General features: G+C 43.5%; 1 protein-coding gene across 5 annotated transcripts in view; it reads right to left on the bottom strand.

The window, feature by feature from the left end:
- Positions 1-217: 217 nt before the first annotated feature.
- Positions 218-12,472, bottom strand: part of ACC (acetyl-CoA carboxylase) — a 39,816-nt gene continuing 27,561 nt past the window's right edge. For 3 of the 5 annotated variants that reach the window (XM_022837825.2, XM_022837826.2, XM_022837829.2), the window contains 11 exons: positions 11,278-11,570; positions 10,590-10,967; positions 9,359-10,199; positions 8,015-9,223; positions 7,179-7,829; positions 6,598-6,627; positions 5,745-5,920; positions 5,170-5,410; positions 3,810-5,016; positions 2,522-3,113; positions 218-2,315 (listed from right to left, as the gene is read on the bottom strand). In XM_022837825.2, the coding sequence (XP_022693560.1) occupies positions 1,078-2,315; positions 2,522-3,113; positions 3,810-5,016; positions 5,170-5,410; positions 5,745-5,920; positions 6,598-6,627; positions 7,179-7,829; positions 8,015-9,223; positions 9,359-10,199; positions 10,590-10,967; positions 11,278-11,570 (6,856 nt within the window). In that variant the 3' untranslated portion in view covers positions 218-1,077. Of the gene's footprint in view, positions 2,316-2,521; positions 3,114-3,809; positions 5,017-5,169; positions 5,411-5,744; positions 5,921-6,597; positions 6,628-7,178; positions 7,830-8,014; positions 9,224-9,358; positions 10,200-10,589; positions 10,968-11,277; positions 11,571-11,991; positions 12,051-12,472 lie in introns of those variants that run through there. The other 2 variants (XM_022837828.2, XM_022837827.2) reach the window with 2 other exon arrangements.

Genomic DNA, 12,472 nt, shown 5'->3' with positions numbered 1-12,472 from the left:
TATTAATTTCTAAGAGGGGTGTTGTGGTGTAGGCGATAACCTTAATAACCGCTCCAAACCTAATGATTTTTTGATGATTTGACGCACTTGCAGTCATGAACTAATAGAATTCTGCTACCAAAAAAACGAAAATAAAATTTTAGGACAACCCTCTTCTTTTTTGAACTTACAAAACTAAATTCTGCTAAGTTTACACGAAAGAACACGATTGTAAAAATCTATGTAAAAATAACGTTTATTAAAACATTACCGTCAATTTTAAAAACCCCTAGACCTCACTATCTACAGCATCTGTTCATCTGTTAGTTACTGATAATATATAGTTCTATTTAGAATAATACTAGAAGAAATTGCCACGCGTCATTTTTTTTCATAGAAAAGCTGGCATTTACCTGCAATCAGTGACAAACGTGAATTAATATAGAGGGTGATACTAACAAAAATGTACATTCTTTTTTCGGTCGGAGGAATGCGTGTGTGCATCTTGTTTCTTTCCTACGCTTTTATCCCGACTCATCTCGTTCTACAAAAGCTCAGTTGTTCCGAAAATGAACGGTTGAGCCCATCATATATATATATATTATTAGCCAAACTGTTATTTATAGAGGCACATAAATAAGATTGCCCATTTGGTAACAGTACTCTGTTTCATTTGTTGATTGTTGAAAGCCTAAATAGATTATTTATCGTATTCCAGAAAATATAAAGTCATCTAGATATGTGTATATATCCCACCTTACAGCTGCCTTATGCTGACTATCTCCGATGCAAGCTTTAAAAAATTTAACAGTGCGAGATGGGACAGTGGCCGTATCACACGAACGGTTCTCAGAAAAATGGCACACGTGACCCCATACTAACTGCTTATTTCCTGTTCATCTCGTGCTAACGGGTCTGTTGACCTATACACTCTTTTGTTATGTACTACTTACTCAACGATACAGTTCTTATCCCCGTTTCACCCCGCGCACCGCCCATACACGAAGATTCGCCCTTCGTATTGAGATGTACCCTACATTCTTTTAACTGTCGAGTAAAACTAAAAAGGCTTTGATCTTGCTAACTAATATTATTACATTAGGTCTCAGTCGGCGTATCTTCTCCGCTCGAACTGCCGGGTATCTTATTGTCGTCTTTGGCTTCAAGGGTCTTCATCGCAAGCATTAGATCGGCTCGCTGTTGAACGCTCATTTGGTTAAGCACGACTACGGCGCCGTCCATGAGTACGAACACCGCGGCATCCATGAGCACATCCTGGTTCTTCTTCACAAGACTTTTCATCTCTAACATGACAGCGTCTCGCTTCATACTACGGATGTTTTCCAACACGAGCGAGTTGCCTCGTTCAGGACTGAGCTGTTCAACAAGCCATTTAGTCACAACCTGATCATTGTCCCAGAGGTAGTTGTTGATTGCGCCCTGCGACTCGAAGAACCAGCGGCGGAAGGTCGATTCCAGCTCGGTTTCCTTCAGCTGAGCCCTCACCGCCATAATTTCTTTCTTCATTTTGTCCTGCAAGAGCAAACGTCGCAGTCTCCAATAAAACACATTACGTGATTTCGACCACGGGACGATATCACGAATAACGTTCTTTTCCATCATACGAACGGGGGTATCGTGTAGGTCCGCGAACGTAAGCGCCACCTGGTGATACATTGGGCACAACTGATTCTCCCGCTCTTGGAGCTCCTTCACTAAGGCAGCCTCTTCCGAACTGCCCTTAATAGCTGCAGCAATCTTCTGCTGTAACTCAGTGCAGCGTGTGTCTAGACGGTGCATGGATTTGATGAGATCCTTTCGACGGAAACGGATTTCGACGGTACCCTCAGGCTCCAGTACGCCACCGCGCGAGTCAGGGTCTGCATACATCTCCATTTGGGCAGGGTTGATAGAGGCGTCCACAACGGCCCAGGCTCCACCACGGAGCTCACCGTACGGCGGTATGTACACAATCACAGGTTGTTTATAGCAGCGCAGTGCGTCGACAATATAGGCGCCGAATTTTAGGACCTGATCGTACATGTCCTTCATACCACCGGAGAAGCCACGCCAATTAGCAAATACAAATAACGGGAGGCCCTCGCGATTGAAGTCGTTAATGGCCTGGGCGGTCTTGTACGCTGAATCGGGGAACCAGACTTGACCGGCCTGTGATATGATTTTAGCCTCAGAATCGAGATTGGCTGGATCAGCTGGGTAGGCAAGCTCCACTGTGCGTGTTTCGACGGCTACTACCCCTACTGGAATACCGCCGAGTCTCGCTCGACCAGCCACCACCGTTTTGGCCCAGTTAGCCATAATTTCAGAGAAACTACCTGTAAAGTTCATGGAAGTTCAAAAGTTCTAATTGACTGTGATGACACCTGAATCCATGACATTTAAACCCGTAATTCCCTTTATGGTGTGTATGTCTTTAATACGCTACATTATACATTATATATAGAAGTCATTTCGTATGCACACAGAAATACACAGCATTGCACACGTAATAATAAGGTACCGCGAACTGGATTTTGCTTACCTCTGTCAAAGAATCCGTCCTCCCAGAAGCCAGGTAAGTTGGGACTCTCGCGTCCAGCGAGCAGCCATCGCGGGTCATACGGGGCCTTCGTCGGCGTAAACACAACATCTCGCTCGAATGGGTCCATACTCTCGAGGATTGGCAGGTCACCTCCCTTAATTCGAGGCATATACGATAGCCACTTCAACATTGTGTAACAACCCTCAAGATCGTCGTGTACCGTAACATGCGAAACTCCATTCTCGTGCATAATCTGAATGCCACCCAATTGATTGTTCGATGTGTAAACTTCACGGCCTAGTAGCTTATTCAGTGCACCAGCTCCCGTAAGGATAATGTGCGACGATTCGAGTTGAATTACCCGCTGTCCTAGACGCACAAGGTATGCACCGATTCCGATACCTCGGCAAGTTACCAATGAAATAGTGACAATGTCTTCATAAGCTCGCGATGTCTCTCCAGCGATCATACCGGCATGAGCCAGATTTTCAACACCAAGTCCGTTCTCCTTGCCGATGATATTCGTAATCTTGTAACGAGATTCACTATCATCCTCGATTAGTTCGGCGTTTACAGAGTTCAATGCTGCAACCTGCACGCAAGAAAAACAATTTTTTAGCTCCTCTTTTGCCCTAGTACCTGATACATGTGCATTCCTTTTTTTCCTAATCTTCCAGTCGAATATCTTCCCCTGTCGGAAATACTCTTTGATGGATTGATGATAAATATCCACCTTCACTGATTTTTTTTTTGACTATGCACGTTATCACCTCTGTATTACCTGAGAGTTACTGACAACTAGAAACACCCAATATCTCCTTGACCGGTCAATTGTAGAGGACATCGTGGTATACCCGAACGAAAGATAATTACTCAAGAAAACACAGAAAGTGGTATTAACTAGTCTGCTGCATGCAGGCAATAGAAGGAGTCCTCATGACAGCTTAGCAGGTAACGCATTTTCTTGCTAAACTTAGAAAGCCGGGCATAATAGGTACACTTCGTCTGATGGAATGCCCAACGGTGATACCGGACGTAAAATCTCGAAACATGTAAAAAATAGGAGGAGCCAAAGTGGCTTAAAACCGTGGCTAAAGGTGGCTTAAATTTCATATCGATTTTCGCCCCCCTGCGTTATACCCGCTAAGATAGAACATCAAACACAGTGCCGAATTAGCAAACGACCACTTATATATCTTTTAGTGTATCTGTAAATACGCGCTGTAGTTATAAGAATACTGGCAATGCTTTACACTTAGACTACCTAAAGGTAGTGAAAAGAACCCACCTTTCTATAGTTCTCTGGCGTAAGGTATAGGTACTTATAGCCTTTGTCAGGGATAGCGGGATCGTACCAGGCCACATTGAATAGATGCTTAATTTCTTCCGCAAGACCAATTTTGGCTCCGGAGTTAGCTGAAATATACAGGCGTGGAATTCCTAACTGGCGAGCCCGTTCAGATGCCTTGCAAAACAGAATATCTTCCTGCGGGCCAAAAGTTCCCATAAGAAATGTTATGTCATTAGAAATGATAATTACGTCCCGCCCATCAGGATACTCGGGGGTGAACAGACGCATTTTCCAAGCCACCATACCAATGTCATTTTCTCCTGCAAGACGCTTCATCTCGACAAGCTTGTTTTCCGAATCAAGGACCAGCTCAACGGTTTCTATGGGGTTGCTAGGCACCTCCATCTCTGGGTGCATAGCACAATGTTCCTCCCATAGACGATGCAGCGCCTGTTTGAACATGTCGGGGAAGTCATATACGTATGTTGTGCCGTTGGACTGAGCCTGGAAACGCTTGTGTTGCAGGTAATCTTTCGTTACATACGGGGCAGATATTGGTAGGCCGTGGAAGGTACCTTGTTTAGTACCTGGCCAGGACTCGAATCGCATAATGCCCATATGCGGATCTATGACCTCCTTGTACACGTAGATATCAAGGAAATATCCACTGTCGTTGGCAAGAAATAGGCGCACGGGCACGCATTTGCCTCCTGAGCCTGGAAGTCGAATGCTCATCTTTACTTCAGCATGAAGAACGCGCAGCTTCCACAGGCGAGGCCCATAACGCAGCACCATTAGACGGACATTCTCGGCAATCTTTAGTGGGTCCATGGTAACTTTGGGTAAGAAGTTGAGGAAAATGTGGTTGCAGTCCGTTTTTTTGGCGAACGGATGGGTGAAGGCCACTTCTAATTCATCCATTGCCTCAAGTAAAAGCCGTTCACCTTCATTCTGCATATACTCGTAGGAGGCCTCTTTTGTAATCAGGTCCGAGTGCCGGATAATTGCCCTAATGAAGAACCGATAATCGGTAACAGCCTGTCCTTTGGGTACCTTGGCCTTGCCCAAATATAAATGCATCTTTAGAGCTGCAGTGGGAATAGCTTCCAAATCGTAGTTTCGTAAACGGTTTATTTCCAACTGGAACGCTAACGCCGGTTCCAGATGCCGATAAATGGCATCCTCACGGAAGTTATCTCGATGTCTGTAATGATGATATCAGATAGTTAGTCTCATCTATTTATCTTAGGCTACTTAAAAATACTAAGGCGGAGACAGCAAGGATAATGAAATAATAATAACAATAATAGCAATAAAAAATAAACAATAACAAGAACATTTGGACCTACAATCCTACCTGAAAGTAAAATACTGTGGGAATTTTCCGTTTTGCAGGACAAAGAACGTGATCCTTCGGATCCTGCGCTCCCTGAGGTCATTTTTTCGTGCCTGACAAAACCCGTAAAACTTTTCCTTGAGTTCGGCCTCTGGTTCACCTTCGTGTTTGACGGCCACTGTCACTATATTCATTGGTTCCGAAGGTTCGTTGGAATTTTCGACATTAGCCTCGGACACTGAACCCGAACTTCTATCGCGACCTGTCGAAAATGTGAGTTGTGAAAAAGGCAGCATGAATAAATGGTTTTGCTTAATATACGGCGTTTTGATACTTGAATTACTTTGAATTGAACCTGTTTTTCGAACTTGCACAAGGCGAACTCTCCATCTTTTCGTGTTTTCGCGAATAAGCAATTGCAAGTTTGATCATGTGACACTTCGAATCCTCACATACGACATACTTCCTGTTGAAATATATATATTACATGTACTTCAGCAGCAAGTATATATATATATATATTTATTTAGAAAGATTTTATAAGAATATTTGAATTTTATAAAAAATAAATTTTATATATATATATATAAATTTACCTGAGAATTCTGCTACTGGCGTAAAGTAAAGCAGGTCGAGTGTGTTGTAGAAATCGCTAACGAATTGATCAAAGCTGTTGAATGCTGCCATAACCCCAACTCTCTGCGAATCGAAATCAGGCATGGGCCCGTCCTCCCATACCGTCTTATCTTCCTGCTCTGCGAGGCTGGATAAGCTGCACGATAATCGAGTATTGAAATTAGGATTTGACAAAGGCAATATGTGTCACGCATTTGGCCTTGTGCTGTGTGACGGAACTGTAAATCTATTTACCTTTTCAAAAAATAGCAACGCAATTGAGGAGAATTCCAAGCAAGAACTACTACCGTGCAAGTACTTGCTTATGGAAATATCCGTAAGCTCTACAAACTAATAACCTCAACAATAACCAATGATAATAAGCACGAACGATAAGTTATTTAAAGATGGCTACTATGTAGTTACTGTGAGAGAGATCAGCCGACAGTCGGACATATACGAACTAGTAGTAATGTCATATATATACATGTGCGTATATATATATATATATCTTAGAACAATTAGTGTACATTATTACACTAAGATGTTCCATCGCTTTCTGATCGAATACGAAGAGGTACAAAAAATGTAGTTGCAGATATGTACAAGGTTAATTATTCTTCATCAAGGGTAATTATAAGATTATATGTATTAAATGTAGTTCAATGTCTAACCGATACCCACTGAGGATTTCGTCATATTTCCAACACTGGATCGTGTAAACATGCACAAGCAAAATACACAAGTCACGAAGGGCAGTAATTGGTCAGTTTTCTTTCGAAAACTGAAGGAGTTATAAGCACGCAGATTATGGAACCATTTCGAAGCACTTACCGTTTCGTTATTTGAGGTAGGCTTGCTCGCCTAACAGAAACACAGAGCGTATTAGAAAACTGAACCTCAAACGAAAGATCTACAATATAACTCTACTTTGAACCGAAAATTGAAAATCCAAAGCAAACTGATTTCAACTAAACTAGAAGGTGTTTCAAGGGGAAATTTTTATTACTCGATACATGAAATGCAGATAGGAGCTGAACATTACACACGATGATATTCCAAGGAAAATCGAATTGAAAACTATGGGACAAACCGTGTTTTTCTACTCACAACTCACCTGAGATTATGAACACATATAATACCGAAGCTCTAATACCTATTAGAAACCTACACTCTTTACAGCTCTTGCCTGTTGAACAGCGGGTCAATTAGGTCGTGAGTTAGGTACAGTTAGTAAAAAGGTTCGTCCGTTCTTTCGTTTAGATTAGCAATAGCATCTACAAAAAAAAACAATGTAGAAAATAATGTGCCAGATAGAAAGACGAAACGGTTCAGCAGAACAGCCCTTCTCAGCAGGTATGTTAATATTATTAAAGTTTGGTTATTGTTATTAACACAGTTTAACATAAACTTACCGATTCGGGTGAGAGCTAGGCAGCAAGAACTGAAATTGTGCGGCGCACACACCACTCGCTAACTCGAGGTGCTGCAAACATGTGAGGTCGTACGAGATGTACGCGCGCCGAATATACACCTCCAGGGCGGCTTTACGCACCACATGGTTCGAGTGGTAGAAGAAGTCTTGCAGCACGTCGAAAATCGATGTCTCGGACATTATTAGTTTCTGCAGGTTTTCCGGACAAAAATCATGTCCGTACATATCGATCGCAGAAAGGAAGATCGTCTCCATTTGATTATGGCGCAGATCGTAGCTGGGCTGGTGTGTAGCGATGAGCACCTGACGTGCTCGCAAGGCTACTCGTGCGTTGTCCTGTTTACTCAGACCCGTAAGCTCGTTTAGCGTCGTGCTCAGTTCGTCGGTGAGTCCAGGCTCGTGTAGGCAGAGATGGTCGATAAGCTTGATCATTAGATGGTTCTTTTTAAGAACGTTATAGTGCGAGAAAATCTTGTCTACAATAGTTTTTGTCGAACCCTTATGCTTCTCTCGTAGCATGGCGACACATTTATCATACTGGCCATTCTGGAAGTCTGCTTCAACGCTGAGGTACTTTACTAGTAGCTCCTGGAGCACCAGCTTCATACGGCCTCGAATACCGTTGCGGTACCTGCAATCATCATAATGTATAGGATAAATTGCAACGTTTGTAGCGAGTTTGTTACGCCGATGCGCTTACCGCAAGTTAATGCCAGAAGGTCACGGTAATCTAATTTGGAGCAAATTTAAACCTTGCGTGCATTACCTGACCTAACTAAGTTACTACGAAATCTAAAAAAAAGAATCATATCGAACCTTTGCACAAGTTGCACGATTCCTTGCGTGGTAAGGAAGAATACGTCCCGGTCACTTCGCTTCTGCAGGGTGGCTGCATAGCCATCAATAACCGAAGCAATCTGCTGTGACGGGAACTGTGCCAGCATGGAGGTGATGTTTTTGTCATACATTTTCATTAGCTGACGAATATTATTCTCGACCTGTGGGGGAATACGGCCCGATATGCTCGAAATTATATCTTTCAATTCCATCAGGGGCAACTGGGGATCGCGTAAAGTTCTCATGAACACCTCAAGTGAGCTTTGCACGCGCTGCGAAAAATACGGCTCGGGAATGACGTAGCCGTCGAGGATGTTCTCCAGCTCGTATTTGGCACTCGTAAACTGCTGATTGAGCTTGTCAAATTTCTGGCCAAGATCTTCCTTCGGATCGGGGAACCCTTGCTGGTAAGGAAGAGCCTTATTTACACGAGTTGGGTCGTCGAGCTCAAGGCGAGCGAGCTCCGCCCCAGCCTCCAGCACTGCGCCGGGTCGCTTGATGAGGTACACTACGCCGGTTTCTTCGACAGTCAGCGTCATGACCATTTTCATTACTTCAATCTCGGCGTAGGGCTGGCCGGCAAGAACATGGCTACCATCTTCGACCAGGAACTGCAAGAGCTTACCTGTAGAAGGCGACCTCAAAACGGAAGGGTCTTTTTCCTTTTCGAATACACAGGTCTGGTTACCGATCACAACTCGGTAACGGTCAACCTCCTCTTTCATATAAGTCGCGTACGACGAACCGTCAATACTGATCAACAGTCTGTCATCAGACAACTGGTGGGCCTCCAGCTCTCGATAAGTGCCATTCATTATGAGAAAATAGGTGTTAGGCCCACTCTGCGATACGTCGACTGAGTATTTCACTCGATCGCAAACTAGATCGACAGGATAGGTATTATTGAGTGTTGACATAGGCAAAATTTGCCCTTTCTCAAGGGCTGTTTGGAAGCCAACAAGATTCTCGCGGATGGTTTTGTAGGCAACGTGCAGGGCTCCACAGGTTACCGACAGCATCATATCAGGCTTTTCTGCTTTTACCCTCTCAGCTATCATCTGATCAAGCCATCCGGTGTCGAAGGAGTTTTCGCGGAATGCCTGCGTCTCCAACAATGTGATGAGGTACTCAACAGTTGTGCGAAAATCGCCCCGAATCGATAACTCCTTAAGGGCTACCACCAGGTTTCTGAAAATGCCAATGAATGTATTTGAAATTAAAAGTATTGAAAACGCTACTTCAGAGATTGATTTGAATACTGAAATTATGATGGAACGTGTGTAGCCTGATTCGTCTGAGAATTTCAAATTTTCGCATACTTACTCTCTAGCCTCTTCCCGATCTTCTCCCCAAGAGAAGCAGTGACCGAACTGAGAGTCAGCGAATTCGTGCAGTCCGCCCGAGGCGCCTACCGAGAAATATCCCCAGACATTTTTATTACTTCGGAAGTTGAGTTCCTGCAAACCCCCGGCCGAAGGTTTGAATCCTTCGTCTGGATTTTCGGAAGTGATTCGGGCTGCAATCACGTGGCCCCAAGGAAGCGGCTTGTGCTGGGGCGCATCAAAGTCGATAACGGATGACCCATATGGATTTTCTCCGTACAGCAAGCGGATATCTTTACAACGATATAACGGAATGCCCATTGCAATTTGTAGCTGACACGCTGGCAGATTCACATCACTGATCATTTCTGTACATGGATGCTCGACTTGCAATCGCGGATTTAACTCAAGGAAATAGAATTTGCCATCTTCATTGTACAAGTATTCAACAGTACCGGCTGAAACGTAGCCGACCATCTTCGCTAATCGGACGGCAGCCTTCTCCATTTGGTCAAACACTTTATCCTGCGCAATAACACAAGGCGCCTCTTCAATGATCTTCTGGTGACGCCGCTGAATAGAGCAATCTCGACCAAAGAGCGAGATCGCATTGCCATAGTTATCGGCCAGCAGCTGTACCTCAAGGTGTCTCGCGTTGGTGGCTAGCTTCATGATGAAGATTGGTGATCCCGGAACTTCACTTTGCACCTGTCTAAAGCAGGATGGAAAGTCGTCCACGCATTCACATTTACGGATGCCTTTTCCTCCACCACCCTCTGAAGCTTTGATCATTATAGGGAATCCGATTTTTTGAGCAGCTTCGAGACCAGCGTCCACGTTGCCTGTAAACAGAATTCAGTGAGCAATCGTAAAGATCAAAAGGTAATCACAGTTAATTTAATATTAAATATCAGCTCAAGTAACTATTTGAAACACTCGATTTGTATATTCTGCAAAGTGAATTACCTTGTTTAGATTATGATTATCGAAAACAATTTCGAAAAGTAGACAAAACCTCTTTGTCAGTTATCCTTATCCGTTCTGAGACGGAACTTGGAATCGTTTTTTATTGGGATAGAAAACTGAATACTAACAAAATTTAGGAACTGCGTAGAGAAGAGGACATTTTTTATAGATTACTTATTGTTCTGTAATTCCAAATCATATTGAATTATACTACCAACTTCCGCTATTTAATGCATTCATCAAAAAGTATCTTAGACGGCACATACCAATGCAGCCTTTTTTGTAGAGCTCAGGCTTTATGCGCAGTTTCTTCGCTGAATGTCCTTCATCCTTATTCCAATCGGCCTTGAGCTCAGATCCGCTCCATGGAAGTGTGGGAATATCTGCTGTCTGAGCAACGATACTCGAGGCAATCTTGTCACCCAGTGCCCACATAGCTTTTTCCGGTGGTCCCATGAACACAATGCCGTTTTTCGCCAACAGTTCGGGTAGACGAGGATTTTCGGATGCGTGACCCCATCCGGCCCACACTGCCTGAGCGCCGACACTCTTGGCGATGTCCAGGATAAGATCAACGTTGGCGTAGTTGTTATTATTCGAGCCGCCCGGCACGGGGACACAGTGGTCGGCCAGCTTTATGTACTCTGTCACGCATCACATCAACATGGCAAGCGGTAAGGAAAGACGTTAGATGAAAAACGTCTGCTTTCCACATTCGTTAGGTCCGGTACCTGTTGGTTCGTTCTATTATCTATTGTTCTACTGTCATTATCAAGGACACGTAAAACTTGGAACTGTTCCCACTCGAAAAAGCTGAGTTTGCTCGAAGCTATTTCCTGTACCACCCATTTTCAATGAAGCAATAAAGCATTTCAATTAATACCGCCTAGAAAAACTAGATCTGACATGCGCCATATAAGCAAGCCGATTAGACCGCATAAATCAAGAACGTACCAGAATTTGCGGCGAGGTCCTCCGGTGTAACCATTACAACGAAGCGGATTGCCCGGTCGTTGGTAAACATTTCGTAAGACCATCGTCGAATTGAACGCATACATTTCACGGCCGCGATACCATTGTTTGCAATGAGTACATTATTTATCACATGGTTACCGCCAAAGCGGGTGACGAACTGCTCCGGCGATGCTAGAATGAAATCCTTGCCTCCTGCGGGACCGCTGCCGCTAAGGACATTTCCTTTGGATTCCGCGTCCTGGGCGCTCAGGTGCACTCCAGACATTGACTGCCTAGATGCATTAAATTGAATAGTCACAGAGAAGCACAACGCAAAAAAAGAATTAGGTATTAAAAGCTTTCGATAAATTGTAAAAAAAAATTAGTGCACACGTTTAATGTTTGTTTAACACGTAAGGCCTTACCGATTCAGTGAACGAGCGAATACGAACTGTTGTACAAGAACGTTAGCTTATTTGTTTGGAAGTAATTGTTTTACGTTCTTAATTTTCGTCTTTATGCACGAGGGTATCTGTAGTATGCTGTGTATGCATATTTGCACCATTACCTATGGCGGTCGTCGAAATACAATTGTGTAACTACTGTTAATTCTGGACTCGTAAAATAAATATGCATTGCCATTTCTACGACCTAGAAGACTACTTTTATCCACTACCTGCACAGCAAGCTATTACACATAAAAGGATCAAATACCCATTGCAGTTGCAGTTGTTCGGGGCACCCCTAACAGGCGCCATGCGCGTAAAAAAAGCGGACGATATTTCGCTCTCTACTATCTTCTCTGTTCATTTGATTCTTTGAGTAGAAATATCGATGAACATTTTATATAATTTCCTTACAGATTTATCAAGAGCAACAAACACAGTGGTATTTTCGTAACCGTATCTTGATATGATGCGATAGATACGCGTTGGATCTATCCCTAAGGATCAAATCCACACAATTCTGTCGTTGAAGCTATCTTCACAATAACGCTGTACAGTTTTTCATCATTTTCTTCCAAGCATCCTCGCCTGCAAGTCAGTCTCGCTCCGCTGGAATGAACATAATCAGCGAGAAGGCTTGGCTCACTAACTAATCAGATGCTCGTTTTTTGTATTATAGTAGTCAATATTCCACGAAAATGACCGCCTGCCCCCACAAGACAATAGTTTTTTTTTTCCCAAAACACGAC

Source organism: Varroa jacobsoni, unplaced genomic scaffold, assembly GCF_002532875.2.
Source record: "Varroa jacobsoni isolate VJ856 unplaced genomic scaffold, vjacob_1.0 scaffold_729, whole genome shotgun sequence".
NCBI lineage: Eukaryota > Metazoa > Arthropoda > Arachnida > Mesostigmata > Varroidae > Varroa > Varroa jacobsoni.
The sequence above is the reverse complement of the archived record's forward strand: the minus strand, read 5'-3'. Positions and strand labels throughout refer to the sequence as shown.